Genomic DNA, 17922 nt, shown 5'->3' on the forward strand with positions numbered 1-17922 from the left:
GGCGGGGAACGTGAGCCAGGGGAGGGAGAAGAGCGGAGCCCGGAGCCGGGGAGCAGCTGCCGGCCGGGAGACACGCACGGTTCCCGAGCTAGAGGCCACTTCTTCCAACTCCAGGCACCTTGGAGCCAAAGAAGTGGATCTGTGCACGGGTAGTTAGTGGGGATATGTATGTATATTCTTACAACTGAAATGGCATGCTTTATAGAAACAAAATTTACGACCTTCATGCTTCTGGATCCCATACCAGAAATATTTTCCTCAAGACTTAACTTCCCGTGTAAATTAAGGGCAAAGAAGCTGTTAGAATTAAAGCAGTAGTGATACCTTGTGTCACTTTGTGTCTATCCTCAAACAGAGTCACTACAAAAATGACGAGGTTTTGTCAAGAGTCTGATGAAGGCTCTCCTGAAAGTTTCATTCTATCCAGATGCAGCAGTCTGAGGTTGTTAGACCAAAGAAGTTTTTGTTTGATGAGAGTTGTAGGAAAATACTTGGATTCTGCTGGTAAGGTGACTTGTAATGGAGATGTGCTCCCTGGGCTGGTTGAGATACCAAGCTTTCTAGCCTGTGCATCACCTTTGCACTTATCTGTTGATTAAATCATTGTTTTTGCTAGCACAAAAATTGCTACACCAAAAAAAAGGTGTAAAAAGCTCCAAAATTCCCAATAGATAGGCAAAAACCTGAGATTTGGATTAAGAAACAAATTAGTTATCTATATGTTTGCAATGGTTTGTGCTTCTTTGTTCTTTAGTCCAGGCCTGGAAAAAGCAAGAGAGGATTGGCAAGTGTTTTTTGCTTCTTTTGTCAGAGCCTGGTGATAGCATTTTCACCTGCTCTTTCTGTTTTCTTTTTTTGCTGCCCATCTAACACCTGAACCATGCTGCCTCCTTTGAAGTCTTCTAGCTACAGGCTGTAATAACTTTGCACTGCGCCTTCTCCCCCAGCTGTTCATTTATTTTGTCATAATTTTCACAACATGGGTGAAGTTATTACTCATTAACCATGCTTGGAGCCATGGGTATGTGCAGGAAGGAAGTATACATTTAAATCTGGCATGAAGCATCACAGTATTTTCAAGCCTTATCTACCAAGACCTATAGCCAGCTCTTTGAAAAACTTTGAAACACACAGGCAACATACAATTTCTGTCAAGACCCCTCAGCTCTGCTGCTTAATTAGCTCTACTCTAAGCACACACTTTCTTTTTGGACCTCAGTGAAATCTTAGTCAGACCTGTCTCTATTTGCTGGACAGATGGAGATCTAAAGCCAAAGAAAAGTTTATTTAATATCTGTGGCATGTTGAGGATGCTGCCAATTCTTAGTGGATTTTGAGCTGCATGAGTAGAAAGTCAGAATTGTGAAAATTTTATGTCTGCCTTCCTAGCATGTGACCCAGGAGGAGCAGTCCACTCTGGTTATATTGAATTCTAGGATTCACACCATTCATCTCTATCCATGATTACATTTGTTATGTGAGAAAAAACCACTTCTGTTTTACCTCTGATAAACAGGGAAGTAAGTATGTCCAAAAGAACTTCTGGAAGGAAAGAGCATAAGTATAGACCCTCTGGAGAATAGATTGTGCAGGGTACAGAGCATGGATAAAAGGAATGGCCTGGCACTCAGTGATAAAATAGGTCTTCAGCTGTCTAACATATATTTCTCAGTGTCCTACAGAGAATTACAGAAATAGTTCTTGTTTATGTGCCTTGATACCTCTTTGATGCATCAGGTGTTGAAAGAAGTGCAGCCTCAGTACCTGTATATTTTTTAGGCAAAATAATCCAAGTGCTGGTTGGGAAGCCAAGTCTTTCTGACAGGGGTGAACAGAGTAACCTGAAAACATTGCTAAAAATTCAGGAAGTCCTGTACGTGCCTGAATTCACCTTGTTTCCTATTGCTACTTGGCTAGAAGACAGGAATTTGACATAGCTGTATGTCAAGAAGTTTGGAAGCTGCTAACCCCTGACTAAAAGATTTAATTTCCACTGTAAACTGTAACCAATGAAGTGACCTTGGTGTGAAACAAGGCACCAGTTTGCAAATTCCCAGCAAGTGCCCTGAAAACTTAACTTTCTAAGGGTGGGGTGACCCTGGGCTTTGCTCTACCAGATGTGCTGCTAGTAGATCTCTCTGGTGCTTTTCTGTGTTTATTGTTCACACCAGATGGGACAACAAACCTTGAGGAGTATATCCCAGAGGGAATGAGCATGGCTGTAGAAGGTGTGCTGGGCCATGTGCATGCAGAAGTTTTAGGTATAGTAGGGACAGGCCTGTCTTTATTCCCAGGTTTTCTTGAAGCTGACACTCTTCACCCCATACTTCTCACCCCTGTGGTAGTTTCATTTGCTTTTCCTTCTGGATAGTTTTTCTTTACTTCATTCTGCAGTCCCCAGCTCAAGCTCAGTCCTAACAAACAGAGAGATGCAGTTACGCTTTATTGGAAAAAATTCCCTTTCCCAACTGTGTTAATGCTGAACATCTTCCTGGTCACAGCTCCCCAGCATGGACATTGTCACATGCAACCCAATGTCATGTGGCTGAGTCTTTCCTCACAGTCCCAACTTTGCTTTCTGTGGGGAGATAAATCACTGGAGCTGTATTTCTTCCTTTCAGGATTATGTCAAATGACAATGTCTTATTTCCTGAAATACTGTGTTAGCCTCTCCTCCTATATTTCCACAAAATCTTGGTGTTCCTATTTTTGGACTCTGTTGGAAAGTATTGCACTAAGTTTAGATTGTGCTTAACCAAGCTGATACTTTCAGTGGTACATGTGTGGCCCTGCACTTAACTCTTTTTAAGGACAACTTAAAAAGTAATGGTCATCACTTATATATTAATAGAGCAACTTTCTCTTCCCCACTATGGCTATTAATGTAGCAAATTTCTAATAGGGAGCTGCAGTTTGGAAGGGAGACAAAATAAATTCAGGACAGAGGGTTACTATGGCTGTAGGTTGATTTTTTTTTTTTATTGTGACTGAACCAGAAGGAGATTTAATGAAATCTGACCTCAGGTCTGGTTTTTCCATTTTGGCAAAGAATAACAGTTCTGTGATCCAGAACTGATGATCACTTCAGCAGCACTTCAGTGTTCGGATCTCTTGTGTTGCGGGTAGATGATGCCTTGTGCAGCCTTCCTGTGTGAAGCTTTAAATTCTCACCTAATTTGAGGTTCTTACTAAATGCTGCCTAATTTAGGTCAGGCTGCATGCCATTTCTGAGTAAGGGGCACTTGGGCTTGGTTTTTGTTGAGTGTTGGTTTCTCAGCTTTGTTAAATCATGGATCTTAGGTATAGATGCCTTTTTGAGATTCACCGTGTTCGAAAAGCCCTTTTACCTAAGGAAGGGGTTTGATTTGCCTGTGTTACTCTTCTTTCCCTTCAACTGTTCAGAAAACACACTGGCTTTCACATCTGTGACCACCTAGACTGTTTATCCTGTTGCTGCTATGGGGAATCCATGGAAGCTGTTCAGGAGTGGGGCTTGGGGCCTGCTCTGTGACCCATTGGCTAGAGGGAAGCCTGCAGGGATCTCTGTTCCTTCCAAGCAGAGAAAGTATAGCAATGCCAGCACAACCCCCCACCCTGGCAGAAAGGGTGCTGCAAATCAAGGTTTAATTCAATCAAGTGATCTTTGGGAACGTAAGGATGAAAGTTCTGAATGGTCATGCTTGGTGATATTACAGCCTGGGCTAATTCGTGCTGAACCCAAGGTAAGTCACCTCTAAAGAAGAGCAGGGAGGCAGCCACAGGTGATCTAAACTTGCCTTCAGGGCTGTAGCATGAAGGAACAGGAGGAAGAAAGTTGTTCACCTAGGGATTAACTAGCAAGTAAGAAGGTTCTGCTGTTATAGCTACTACCTGATCAATTAGGCAGCAGATTGTTTTTCTGAAGAAGGCAAGAGCATTGCTGGTGCTCAAGTGTATTTAAGTATCTGTCATATCAAACACTGGGACATGTCAGAGTATGAACTCCTGCCCTTCTACTAGAGAGTACTCTTACCTGGAGAAAAACAAGCTGAGAATATTTTAATTGATTATTGTCATCAACAGTGGATGCTGCAGGAAAATCCTGGCAGGTAAAAGAAACAAGGGTTTTGTAGGAGAGGATTAAGGGTGTGTCAATGTTGGTTTTATCTGACAGCCCTTTAAATCAAAGTCTGCATCTTTATGGGCGCTTTGTTTCTTGTATGGTTTCTCTAGTTTATCAGTGACTCAGAAATACAGGAATCTCCTGTGGAGTATTAAGAGGGACTTAACCTATGCATTGTAAATACTTGTGCTAATGAGGTTTGAAGCAAAGAAAATCAGATTACTTACCTGTGCTACTACTTTGCCACTGACCCTGACAATTTAAGGGTGATTTATGATTTCTGGCATGCCTTCCAGGCCTCTTAGCAGAGTGCTCCGAGCAGAATTGCCCTGAAGTCTTTAGAAGTCTCCAGAGAACTGGACTAAGAGCCATTTCCCCATGTCTGTATCAGGTATCAGCTGCAGACAGCATGGAGAAACACTCTTTCAGCACTACTTAGCCCATGCCTTTCTTTTACTGCATTTATTTCCTTACTATGGCACTGAAATCTGTGTGCTTCACCTTTTGCCAGGACATATGAGCCAAACTCACACACGCCCTGCAGCACTCTAGGCTTGACCTGGCAGGTTTCTGTGGAGCATGTTAGTTCAGTGGTTACCCAAGCATGTGGCTAACTGTGTTCTTTTCAGAAGACCTGGGCATGTGTATCAAGTAAGGATGTGTTCAAGTACCTTGTGGCTTCCAGTCAGAGTGGCAAGTGCTTGGGCAGAATTCAGTTCTAGACAAGCTGTTGTCAGAGACCTGTTCAGCATGTGTCAGCCAGACAGACTTGTGACATGTTACTTGGACATGGTGCTGCTTCAGAACATACCAAGGTAAAAACAAAACAGTGGTAGCACCTGGTGATGATTTGGGCTGCTCGTGGTGACAAATTTCCATGTCATTAGTAAGAAGGGATTAGTGCCCTAGAATTTCTCCTCAAGAGGTCTTCTATCCTGCTGCTGGTTTGTTAGAAAGAAATGAGTTCTCACTCAGCTTCACGTGTCTGGAGGGGAGACAGACACCTATCACCCTGTCACATCCTGCTAAGATGGTGTGTAGTGCCAAATCAATGAGCTGACCAATGCGATAAAGCAATGTCTGGCTCAGCTGGGTTTATGACATAAAGACATGGTTATTCAAAGCAAATTAACTTTTTGGAAGTGAATCTTTGTGAGAAAGTGCATCTCTGGACTTGTCTGCTTGGTGGTTTAGACTAAAGGTGTGAAGCACATGCATAAACTTGCCGTTGAATACCTCTCTTCAGAAAGAAATGGCTTTACTTTGTTGTATAGCAAACTTTACTTCTGAGTGGGAACATTTACCCTGAAATCTGTGCATTCATTGACCTCACACCTTCAGTCAGGGACTTTAACTTTCCCAAATGCTGATGTATAGACAAACTCTTGGGACAAATGATGTTCCCAGTGAAATAAAACTTGGTACAGCTGCTACCAGTGACTTGTAAGCTGGGAGTAAGATGGAAAGCATCATAAATTCATCTGTGCCTTGCAGGCAGGATCATATGCTTTTCAACTGGCATAGCCAAAAATGTGTTTGGACATAGATATCATTCCTTCCCAGTGGTAGGCATTGAACAGATTCTGTTCTACATGCCGATGGTCTGCGAGAGAGCAGGTGTTTCTATATCTAACATACTTCAGCTCTGAACCCAGGACTGTTATTTTAACTTGGGATCAGGACATATTCATTCCAAAGTCTATGACCCTCACTGCCATAAATACTTCTTTTTTGTTGTTGTAGTTCTTGGTGTTTTGCACTATTTTAAAGAAAATGTCACCATTATACCTTCTCTGTTTGATTCAAGTGACTTTCCATACTCTGCTTCTTTGGGGTTAATGATTTCTCCTTTTTAAGGAAGAATGATTACAAAAAATTGTATACAAGTGAATCTGAATCTCATTCAGTCAACTGGTATGTTGGTTTTACTGCTGGGTACCTGCAGAAAAAGTGAATTTAAGTATGTCAGAGGGACCTAGCTAGTATTCCTAAAATGCAAGGTTCAAAAAGTAGACTTCTTAGTGAGTTAGTGCATAGCTTGAAGAATCTGAATCACAGTATACAGGGAGAAATGGGTAGCATGTACATGCCATACAATTGACAAATCTGAAAGTACTTGAGTTAATTAAATGCTCTCAATCATCCCTGTGAGGTAGGGAAAACATATAATATCCAAGTGTCCTATCATTTGTGAAAAAATATTATTTTCTAAGGTGTTCTCAAGGTGAATTTATTTATTAATCCAGTGTCCAGCCCATTTGTGATACATCTGAAGAACTCTGTGCTACTGAAATGCCAGGAATGACTAGGAAAGGCTGGTGGTAAAGGAGTGATGAGGTAAGGGAGATAATTCCCAAAATTAAGTTTCAGGGTTTAAGAGGCTAGGACTTTCTGAACGGGATGTCTGTCATGAAGCCTCTGTAGCCTCTGAGGATCTCCCTGGAACATTAGATGACAAGTAGTCCCAGCTCTGCTTCACCTTGCCCCTAGTTCACCTTGTCAGCAGATGTCTCTGAGGATTCAGTTTCACTCTGTCGGGCAAGCAGAAATAGCAGCTTACTGTCACCAAAAGAGGGATGTGCAGGTCCCTCATCCCAGCCATGCCCTTCTGCTGGTGCTGCAGTTCTGCCTCTTACCTTGTGCTACTGTTAGCAGCTGTTGGATTCCTCTGCAAGCCAATCTAGTTTCTTAAAAGCAATAAGGAAAAAAATATCAGAAGAAGAAAAAAACTAAAAAGTATTTTTTATTACTGCATTAGTAACTAGTATGATTTAGTAAGACTGAAACCATGGACCAAAGTGTTGGGTGTTGGATACCAGCTGCCCATTCTCTGTGTTTTGGGATGTTTTACATCACCTCTGGTGCCAGCCTGTAGGCTGCATGGCCACCAGCTGGGCACTCAGGTTGGAGTGTGTTAGCTGATTCTGGATGTGCTTCTGGAATACACCTTTTGGTTTCTTTTTTCTGAAACCCTCTGGTTTGTGTGCTGTGAGACTGCTCTGTGGTGCAAACCTGTGGGGTAAGGAGGGACAGCCAGGTGATTTTCCCCCAAAGAAAACCCCTGAGCTGGAGCATAAATAGGGGCATGGCCTTAGTGAACTGATGCATAAATAGGGAAGTGGCCTGAGTGAAATGAATGAGCTCTGCAGGGAAAGTCTCTGGCTCAGAGCTGGAAGAGTGGGAATGCCCTGCTGTCCTTTGGCAGGCTGTGCTCAGCTGAGAGCACATGGTATAGGGTGATTCCATTGGCCTCATTTCCGTAGAAAGCCAGATGGGAACAGGGAGCCAGGGGTAAGCTTCCAAAACTCTATTCCAAGGTGAACCAGAAGCAAAGAATAAGACAGAGTCTTTTCATTGCAACACTTACCTTCCTGGTACCTGCCTCCTGAGCAGAGTTCCAAACCCTTTTATGGCTCCAGTTTGAGGGAGGAAATTGGCATTGCAGAACTGGATTGGAATTCTGCACAGCAGCAGATAGGGAACAGTGTCCTGGGAAGCACTTAGGGAGTATAGACCTCAGTTGAGCAAAGGGTTTTCAAACTTGCAGACATGTGCTTTGTCACCTGAGTTATTTCATGGATGTTCCAGATTAATAGGTGAACTTTATAGTTAGGCTCCTAGTCTGCAATTTATAGACCTGTCTAAGGAATTGGAAAATTTAACTGAGACATGGGAAACCAGCTTGACTGGGGAGAAAATATTTACTAATCAAGGTTTGCAATTGTCGGTTTTCCATTGGGTTTTAATTTGCAAAGCCAGATGTCTTTCATCTTCTTGCAGATATTTTCCCAGCATTGTGTTTTGAAGCTACAAGATTTTTTTTGTGTGTGTTTCTTGCAGGTAGCTTAAAAATGGGTGCTCCCAGGAGAGTTCAAATGTGAGCTGTGTGAGTTATCAGCCCTGTACACACACTATGGGCAGACGCTACCAAACTCAATATTCAGTTGTGTAAGTGCCCTCTGAGATCACATACTTAATTTCTGCTATGAGCATTAGAATCCTGGTAGTGTGCACTGCATGAGCCAAATAATGTGCTCTATTGACCCTGAGCATGACACTTGGTACTTAAAGTGATGTCCTTTCTTTCCAGGCAGAAGGAGTGTTAAAAATTGTCGGTGTTGGTAGGAAAGACAACAATCGATTTTTGTGCCCTGCTTCAATGACATGCAAAAATTTGCATTTAACCTATTTCCTAGCCCCACTGACAACTCTACTATACCAATATTTTCTTGCTAGAATACTGCTGACTGCCAGCCTGGTATTTCTGGGAATATCCCTTCCCCCACTGTAGCAGTGCTTTGTTATGTGGATTGGACAATCCTTGTCAGAACATGTGTTATCAGGGTGTTCACTATATATTTATATTTTCAGGGACCAAAGTCTTTTCTCCCTCTTCTAAGTAGGGATAGTTTGACCAGAAATTATTCAGTTACAGCTATGTCTCCAGACATTAAACTCCCCATAAAGTAAAACAAAACACTTTGCTTTAAATGCATGAGTAGCTTGGTGGAGGCCACCATGGTCAACAAATCCATCAAGCAGACATGATCAGGAACTCTCTGGAGCAGGAAGTCAGGCATGTACTCAGCATTTCACCCCAATAAGACTGCTCTGTTTCCTAAAGAATGGAAACAGCTGTTGATCACCACCTGCTGGGGCTGTTGTCCTTGGGCAGCTGTCTCTTTATTATTCCACACCCCACAGTGCTACTGGTTTTCCACTCAGCAGAGCAATGGCTCACCTTTGATCAGGTCAATTCCTGAAGAGTCTGAATTGAATCTTAATTTAGGTTATCCAAGCTCAGTGTTAACATCCCAGCTCTATTTGGATTGCTCAGGTGCCAAAAGCAAAAGAATAATGCTGAAGCATCACACTTCTATAGATGCTTTTAAGAAACAGCTTCACACCCCATCTTTCTTGGCTTGCTCACACATCCAGAGTGCAGTGCTGCAGGAAATCTGCTGGACAGAGGGCCTCGTCCAATGGCTCTGCATTGACGAGAGCTGGGAATCCTGCAAGGGGAGCTTTGCAAACACAATCCTGTCTTTGTACCCCAGGGACTTGCTGACAGGGTGATCTGCCATGGTAAGGTGCCTGATCTTTCCTAATAGTGGAAGGCTCTGGCCATATCATTTTCTGTTTGAGTAGACAGAAAAAGGAGAGAGGGACACAGTGCTGGACACACTCCTACACACACTTGTGTGTGTACAGAGGCAAGGAGAAGGTAGTATGAGTCAACAGAAATGCCTTTTATCCATATTTCTGCCATAATCCAAGTTTGACTTAAGCCCAGGAGTAAGTCAGGTGCCCTTGCTGGGTGCCCTGTGCAGACAGACACTCAACTGGCTTCCCTATTATTTTGCCTGGAGTTCCCAGAAAAATAAAGCTTTAGATTTTCCCAAGCAGGCTGCCAAATTATTAATAAATGCACTCCCTCAACACCCTGGAACAAGCAGTACAGTCTGTGACATAAAGTAAGCACACTGGAGGTAATTGCAAGGCTCTCTGCTAGTAGCTTCTGCTTTCAGGAGTTGGGGACCTCAGCTTTGCAGCAGTGACATATCCAGGAGCAGTAAAACCTTTATATTTTATATTCACATGCATGCAGCTTTGGAAGAGAATTTCTGATTTAAAGCTGTGCAATTGAAATGGTGACTTGACAAGATACTGAAGTGTGTTATTCTAAGGATTGCCTGTCATAAAAAATAGGATATAATTACTTCAGGTAGAGGATTGAGAAAAACTTAGTAAGATGGCATTCAGAGGCTCACCAGTTGCTCTACTTTTGGAAGAGAGATAGAAAGTGCAGTATAGGACTGAAGGCAGCTGCAGGTTTTGAAGAGAAAAGGAGCTGTAGAGCTGCTGCATTGCCTCATGTACAATAGCAGGATGAGCAAAGCAAGTACAAAAGGCTGATAACTTTCCAGCCTCCACAATTTCTCCCTCTCAACCGTCCCCTACCATGAAGTATACGCTTAAAAGCCTGAAATTATTCTTTTACAGGCTTTTGGAAAAAGTCTATGTCATGAAGGATCCTATCATGCCTGACAAAGACAAGTTCCTCATCTTTGGGTCTCATTGCAGTTTGTGTAGCAGAGCAGTGTGTGTTGGTACAGTACCAGCTAAACCAGCTGTCAGAGAAAGATCAAGCAGCAAAATCCCAAACAATCCATTTTCAAGTCAAACCATTCCCCCTTGTCCTACAACTACATGTATGTTAATTGTACATAATTGTATGTTCATGTGGATTCTGCCAGATGAAGCTCTCAGTATTAAATTGAAATGATCAGCAACTGTGAGTGTTCTATTTACAGATGAGCACAGTCCAGCCTCTCAAGCACAAGGAGTGCTCTTTTTTACTTCCTTAGCACTAGGAAATGCAAGGGCAATATAGATTACACACAGTGAAGGGAATATAAATCCACAGATTGTTCAGTTTGCACTCACAGCACAGGGCTGTCATTCTATTTGCAAAAGTTAATGTTTGAAGTGAGCAGGGAAGAGAGTTGTACCATGCCATGCTTGCTCTCTGAAGAAGAATGAATTTAGGCAGCAGCTGGAAGGCAACCTCAAACTGTGAAATCTGAGTGCAGTCCAGAAAGGTGGTGTAAAATGACTTGTCTTCATTCCTTCTTCTCAGGACAGAATTGGCCCCTTTGTTTGCTGTGAGTCTCAAATTTTGGGAGTTGGGCAGACACAGCCAGAAGGATTCTGACACACTTGGCCCAGTGTAGTTGCTATTCTGACTTGTGGGTGATCAGCACTAAGGATGGGCTAAGAGGAGCATTCAATAACACCTTTCTCCTGATTTGATTTATTTCCTTGTTCAAGAAATTTCTTACCAAGGTTTGTCAGGCATCCAATTTCAGGAAAAAAAGGTTTGTTTACTAATTGAATGGTGCAGCAGCAGAAACAGCTCAGGCTGCTTCCTCCAGGAGGAGCCCTGAATGATGGAACCCCTGGGCTTTTATACCCCTACAGTCTGTGAACCCATTCCCATTGGAATTTCAGCTCTCAGGTCTTCCTGCTGTTCACTGGCTCTCAGGGTGACCAGTTCTCTCCCAGACTGTGATGCAGGGAGGGTCCTGAACCCTTTTTTAGGAAAAGCATCCATGCCTCTTCCTGGCTTGTTGCTTCAGTTGTTTCCTACCCTCCATGGCACAATGTGCAGCTGGCATGGGAGCTTGCACACTCAGCTACCTGCACTGGGAGTATTCCTCAACATCCCATCTCTGAAGTCTCTTCTGACATTAAAATGACTGAAAATCACCAAAAGTGATTGCAGCTCAGAGGGTTTGGTTTGTTGTTGCTTTTTGTTTGTTTGTTTGTTTGTTTTGTTTTGTTTGTTTGTTTGTTTCTATTCTGAAGCTACAAGGGATAGTTGTAGGCTCTGGTTAGTGGCAGCACTCTCTGTTTGTGGCTGTGGTGGCTGGGCTCAAGTTTCCAGAGCCAGGTTGCTCAGGGCAGTTGTGTGGAGCCAAAGCTCACATGAGCAGGATCTTCCCTGCTGTCCCTGCGGTGGCAGGGGCTGACTCCCTCCCACACAGAGCCCAACGAGGAGCCAAGTGCAACTACTCAGAGAGTTTGGGCTTAGGGGCTTGATTCCTGCCCTGGCATGCCAGGTTTATCCTTCCTTTTTAACATCAGAGGATTGGCAACACAGACACATTAGGGACAAACTTGAGTGCATTTAACTATTTTCATTCCCAAATGAAGCGTCTTGAATTTAGGAAGGATTCAGCAGATATTTCCAAGTGAGGAAGTTTGAGCTGTCAAAGCATTTCAGCCTCTCAGGGTCTTTGCACACACTGTGCTTTTCTGAATGAAAGTGGGGCTTTTTTCTTTGAAAAGATGTGTTTGTTTCAGTTAACCTAGACCTTGGCAATGAATAGAAGATACTTGCAGTAAACTAATGGAAGCCTCTAATCTTTTTTAAAGTTCTGCTTATTATGCCTGTTGTGGAAATTTGTCAGTCATTTACTGCTTGTTATCTGAGTTTTCAAGATTCCTCTGATGGTATCACTCAAAGTAAAACATTGATTGTAAATAATTGAGAATAAATTTCTTGCCAAGCTGGCCAGGCCAGATAGTGAATCACACATATGACTACGGTTTCAAAATGAATTTAGCAATACTGCTTAGGTAACATTGAAAGAGATCTGCTGAAATTATAATTAGTGCTTTAAACTCCCACACCACAAAGTAAGTAAACAGATACTATTCCTCTTCATGTAGGGAAAATTAAAAGTAAAGTAAAAACTTATCCAAGGCAATAGAGAGAGAAAGTTAGGATAATATCTCTGTATTGGTTGTGGTTCCTGCTTGTGCTTGACCCAAGTATATCAGTTCATTCCTGACCTAAGTGTTAAAACATAGGAACTGAAGGTGAAGAAGATCATACTTTCTTGGGCCTCTGGCAAAGAAGCTGGACCAATTGGAAAGGTTTTAGTGACAGGTTGCTTTTAATATTGTGGTAATTCAGAATAGTATTAGGCTAACGTGTGGCAAAATTAAGATTTTTCTGACCTTGGATTTGGCAAAGGGATTTTAGCTAGCTTTTGTACCTAAGGAGATTTGAGAGACAGATCAGATTTTAGGCTTTTCATGAGACAACCCATGCTAGCTGAAGTGTATTTCCTTACAGTTGCTGTGCCAACAGAAGTCATGACTTAGCAATTGTTCTGTATAGTGCTCATAAACTTAAATATCTCCAAATATCCTCCGAAGTTTCACTCAGTTAATTTACTTCAATCATTTTGTAGCCTATATCACCCTGCTAAAGTCTTTTATCAGAGTGCCTTAGTAAGTGCCATTAGTTCTAATCCAGCTGGGAATAATTCCCATGATTAAATGTAATGTCTTAAACCATGTCAAAACCACACAAAAAGGAAGATAATAGAAATGCTTTTAAAAGTTCTTGGGTAGATTGAGTGCCCTTCTTCCTATTACCCCTTTCAGAAAAGGAGAGAGGAAATTATATAATCTGACCATATTAGTAATTTAAAATAGTTACTTCTGTTTTATTGCAACGCTTTCTAAAGACATGGAAAAAAGATGGCTTTTGGAGAAGAAAAGTGGAAAGGGAGGAAGTTTCAACCCTTATTGCTCACCTCAGCAGAAGGTGACTGAGCACTGACCTTGGACATGACTGTAGGTATTAAGTGATAAATGTAATACCACAGCTGCTTCCCACTCAGCTTCCAGTCATTTGGGGTCAGTCCTGGGTATGGATGAGCAGAGCCTTTCCTTTACGTATTGTGGTAACGATACCATCCCTATAAATATATATATATATGTATGTATCTTTCAGACGTGATCCATGTCAAAACAGAAATAAACTATGGCAGCCTGCTTTGGCAGCTCAGTTTTTCCTGAATTGGACTACTCAGTTTGAAATTGAAATGCCCCCTCACCCCCCCCCACCTTGGCCACAGAAGGGAGAAAACACATTAAGGATCATCTGATTAAACACAGAACTGTATCAGGATAAGAGTTTAAAAGAAGGGCTCAACTCTACATAGTAAGTTTAATTCATAGGGCATTGAAAGAAGAGTTAGGCTGAAAATCCCAGGACCAAGAGAGCAGGACTATGAGTACATGCTCAGGGGTGCAGTGGTTCATAATCCTGATTTCCCCAGCTCCTGTTGGCCAAAATCTGCACTAGCTGGCAACTCATTTCAGCCAAAAGAATGCAAGTTGAGCACCTGTGTTACCTGTGAGGAGCTGCATCTTGACATCAGAGATCCCACCTGCAGGAACAGGGAGGGGATCCTCCTCTGCCATGACCCAGGGGCCACCTCTGGGAGCCCTGAGCCTTGGAGCTGGGGGGCTGTGTGCCATTTGGCAAAGCAAGCAACAATAGCAGGCCAACTTAAACTCTAATCTCCCCTTTTAAACTGGCAGCTTAACATATTAAGGATACCAAGAGACAAAAAACAATAGGCTCTGGAGATTGTGCAACTGAAATCCACTTTCAGGGCTTTTTAGAGGCTAAGGCCTCACACTCATTCCTGAATATGAAGGGGCCTGGCAATCAACGAGGAAAAGGACAATAGATGAAGAGAAGTTGTTCCTCAAGCTTCCAAGTCACATGGAAGCAGGATGATTGTGATTTTGATATACTTATCAGCTGAATCTGCTGCTAAAGCCCAGATAGTGACATAAGAAACAAAAGCAAGGAGAGGAACACAGGAATAGCCAAGTCTAGCTCCCAGAGAAAGGCCAGCTGCAAATGACCATGGCAAGGGGAAAACTTTGCTATTTAGGTAAGACCCAGGGAATCCATTTCCCAAAAGATGTCCAGTTCTATCTAAACTGATGTCTTTGTTCATTCTTAAATCCCCAAGATTAATCTATCAGCAACACCAATTCCAGTTTACCCATGAAATCCTATTTGGAATTTGGTGATCAGCACATTAAGAGAACCAGGGATGCCAATTCTCACCACAGAGCAAAGGAGTAATACATTAATTAGTTTCTCTTCCAGTTGTTCAAACTCTACATTGCAAATGCATTGAAACGTTCCATCAGTTTTGCTTCTTTCTATTCAATTACTGACATCTGGTTACAGCTCCTGAAGAAAAAATAAATATTGGGTCTGTACAAGCTATGAATGGAACAGGGATAGCAAAAACACCTTCTTTGTGCACAACAGCTTTTATACTTTGTTATCAAGAGTTCAGAGGAGAGACATTAGCTCAAGCTTTAGTACTAGGTGTGGTTTTAGGTTTTAACCAGTGAATGCATTTATTGAGGGTAAGGGATGAAATCTCACTTGAATTGTCTCAGATGAACGGAGTTCATTTAACTACGCCAGTTATTGGACACCTCTGTGATAGTGATATGATAGTGATACTTTTTAGTAGTGTCCTATGACAGTACAAGTGCATGGATTAATGGAAGTAAGACCAGGTTTTTTGGGAGTTATGGAAAAGATGGTCTGTTGTGAGAGCCCCCAGTACTTAGCACTTACGTTGGCCTTTAGGCCATTTTTATGGAGACTGGTGAGGAAGAGTGTGCTGAGGCTCCAAGTCTCACACACCATTGCAGGAATTTGGAAGATCCTCCCAGGAGGTAGAAATCTTCATCAGCCAAGACTTAGAGGAAAACTTCACTGTTTCAGTAAAACCCATAGAATCTCTTACACCTTTATTCACTCTCCAAGTATAATCCATCAGCAACACTAGCTGCTGCTTACCCATGAAATCCTATTTGGAATTCAGTGAGCAGGCCAGGAAACCCATGCATGGTGCTGGAAGGAGGAGGCAGCTGAAGGAGGGGTGTTGCAATTGCCTGGAGCAGGGAGCTGGTGAAGGTCACTTTAATAGAACCAGTGGGACAGTTGATTTGGAGGGTTTTATTTTTCACCCAGTTGACTCTAACCAGATACTAGAATTATTGAGTAGGAAAAAGTTAAATTGATTGAATATTTCAGCCTAGAAGAAGAAGAATTAATTTTGGAAGAATTCTAAATATAAATGTAGTTTAAGGAGACTGGAATGTAAATATTTCCATTGTGTATCCTGCTAGTAATGTTATTTTCTTTACAGGACTGTAATCTGTTCTACTCCAAAAGTTTCTGCCTCCCCTGTGTAAAGGAAAATATAAATGGGTTTCCTTTGGAAATAAAAGAAGACATGGATAAAAAGAAGCCCCAGCAGAAATCCTGCAAAAAAACGGATACAAAGCATAAATCTTGACAGCCCAAGAGCGACAGTTCTTTGGCTGGGGTTTCTCCTCTCTGCTTGGAGACTATCATGTTGCTCCTTTTAAAGAAGTGACCTTCATCAGCTCAGTACTACTGGAGAGAGCAGCACATTTCCTTGCCCTTGGCTTGGGTTCAGACATCCCCGTGCAGCGCCGGCCGTGCCAGGGAGCGGCTCCGAGGTGCTGAGGAGCCAGAAAAGAAGGCAGACGAGCCTGCTGTCACCATGTGAAGTGCTTGCAGTAAGAAACCAAACAGCACAGAGCATAGGAACCACATCCAGATTTTCACATTTGCTATTTTAGTGCTTTGTGGTGTTGTTCTTGACACTCCTGCACTGTTATGAAATCCTGAACCAGATTGATCTGGCTTAATTCAATATATACCCAAGAAAGCCAGTGTACACCGATTGTTAATCTTGCAGTGCTGTCCTGGTAAGATTACATTAAGCAGGGAATTTAAAGCTTTCTTTTTAAGTCTAAAATAAAAGTGCTGTGAGAAAATGTCATAAATATAATACCTAAATTTTTCAATATGGTAATATTAATGTTATCACAGCATTGAGACTTGAAATTCTGAAGGTTGGTGCTTCTGCAATCAATAGAAGTATTTACAAGTCCCTTGCTCTTGCAGTCACTTTTTACTTAACCTTCCAGTCCATGTGAGCACAGCAACAGGAGAGGACCATGAATACATTTGGCTTATGCTTTACAATAAAGATGACTTCCTTTTCACTTTCAAAGCAGTTAATCTGGAGATAGAAAAGTTCCATTAGTACACTCGATTCTTTCCTGAACCGGACAAATAAACTGCAGCTGTAATAGGGATGTCAGAAACACAGTTTCAGGCAAAAAAGGTAAAAGGTTGTTATAGAAAGCAGCAATTTGTTTAGCTAAAAAATTAGCTTCTTCAGTTATCTGTTCTGACTGTCCTAAGATTTAGGTGTCTTTTATGTAAAACCAGAGTCCCATGCCTTAAGGATACATCTAGAATGCTCCCTCAAGTTACTCAAGTTACTGTTGGTTATTGCTTCAGATCCTCTTAGTGCCTTGGTTAACATCTCTTTTTTCCAACTTTTCCATCCATATAATTTGTAACAGGACATCAAAAAATCATTCATTTTAGTAGAATATACATGTGTCTGTTAAAAGAAATCAACATTATTTCAATGAGCTGTTTAGGGAATTTAAAACCTAAAATCTTTCTTTTTTCTAAACTTAGTATATTGGTGCCCTCTGTTCAGGACTGAAATTTCTTGCAGTGATTGGAGGAGAAATAGTGGACCTATTAGTAGCTTTTTCAAGCCCTAAATGCTTTAATAAATAAAATATATGTATGTATCTAATTGTGGAAAAAAATTCATGTTAGGAGGCAACATTTCAGATTCCTTTTTGCAGTTACAAAAGACTACACTTTCAGGGAAAGTGATACTAAACTTAGGTAAGATGGTTGGTATATTTCAGTTTCCTTTTAGGAACACTGTTTAAGAGCTGTGCAGTGTCTGTATCTGTTCTGTAAAACACCAAAGGCATGTCCTGTGCTAAACCCACAACTGAAGAGAACACTTTCCCACCTTGGAATTGTACTCTTATAAGCAAGCTGTGAAAGCAACATGGTTATGTGAGATCACAGGGTATGTTTATACTAGCAAACATACCCTGAAATATTTTATTTTCTGGATTTCCTATTGTTCATGACAGACTGTACTCTTAAAAGCAGATTTTAAAAGCCTGCCTAGTGCAGTTCCCATGTCAGCGAGAATGGAATCTCATCTCTCTGACCTGTTTTCCCTCCTGTTCAGCTTCCTCTTTGCCCTTTTAAGACAAATGCAGTTATCTAATATATTTATATTTATATTTATATTTATATTTATATTTATATTTATATTTATATTTATATTTATATTTATATTTATATTTATATTTATATTTATATTTATATTTATATATTTATTTATATTTATTTATAACCATTCTTTGCCTTTACGATATGACTGAGGAGTCATTTAAAGCCCTCAGAAATTGCCACGCCTTTAAGTACTTCTTATGTTGAACTGCAGGGGGAAAAGACTCAGTATTAAAAGGAAGCAGAACCTCAGAGCAGAACTACAGAATAT

General features: G+C 41.5%; 1 protein-coding gene across 1 annotated transcript; it reads left to right on the forward strand.

Annotated features, from left to right (window-relative positions):
• Positions 1-1017: 1017 nt before the first annotated feature.
• On the forward strand, positions 1018-16458 carry CDPF1 (cysteine rich DPF motif domain containing 1). Its single transcript, XM_056512512.1, has 5 exons — positions 1018-1021; positions 7968-8045; positions 8174-8177; positions 10106-10217; positions 15652-16458. The coding sequence occupies exons 1-5, from the start codon at positions 1018-1020 to the stop codon at positions 15799-15801; spliced, it is 348 nt and encodes a 115-aa protein (XP_056368487.1). The 3' UTR covers positions 15802-16458.
• Positions 16459-17922: the final 1464 nt, after the last annotated feature.

This window comes from Oenanthe melanoleuca, chromosome 1A (assembly GCF_029582105.1).
Source record: "Oenanthe melanoleuca isolate GR-GAL-2019-014 chromosome 1A, OMel1.0, whole genome shotgun sequence".
NCBI lineage: Eukaryota > Metazoa > Chordata > Aves > Passeriformes > Muscicapidae > Oenanthe > Oenanthe melanoleuca.

Coding starts and splice junctions, on each gene's coding strand:
- CDPF1 (XM_056512512.1), top strand. Junction 10,218..15,651: donor GAGCAGTGTGTGTTGGTACA/GTACCAGCTAAA, acceptor TTTTCTTTACAG/GACTGTAATCTGTTCTACTC.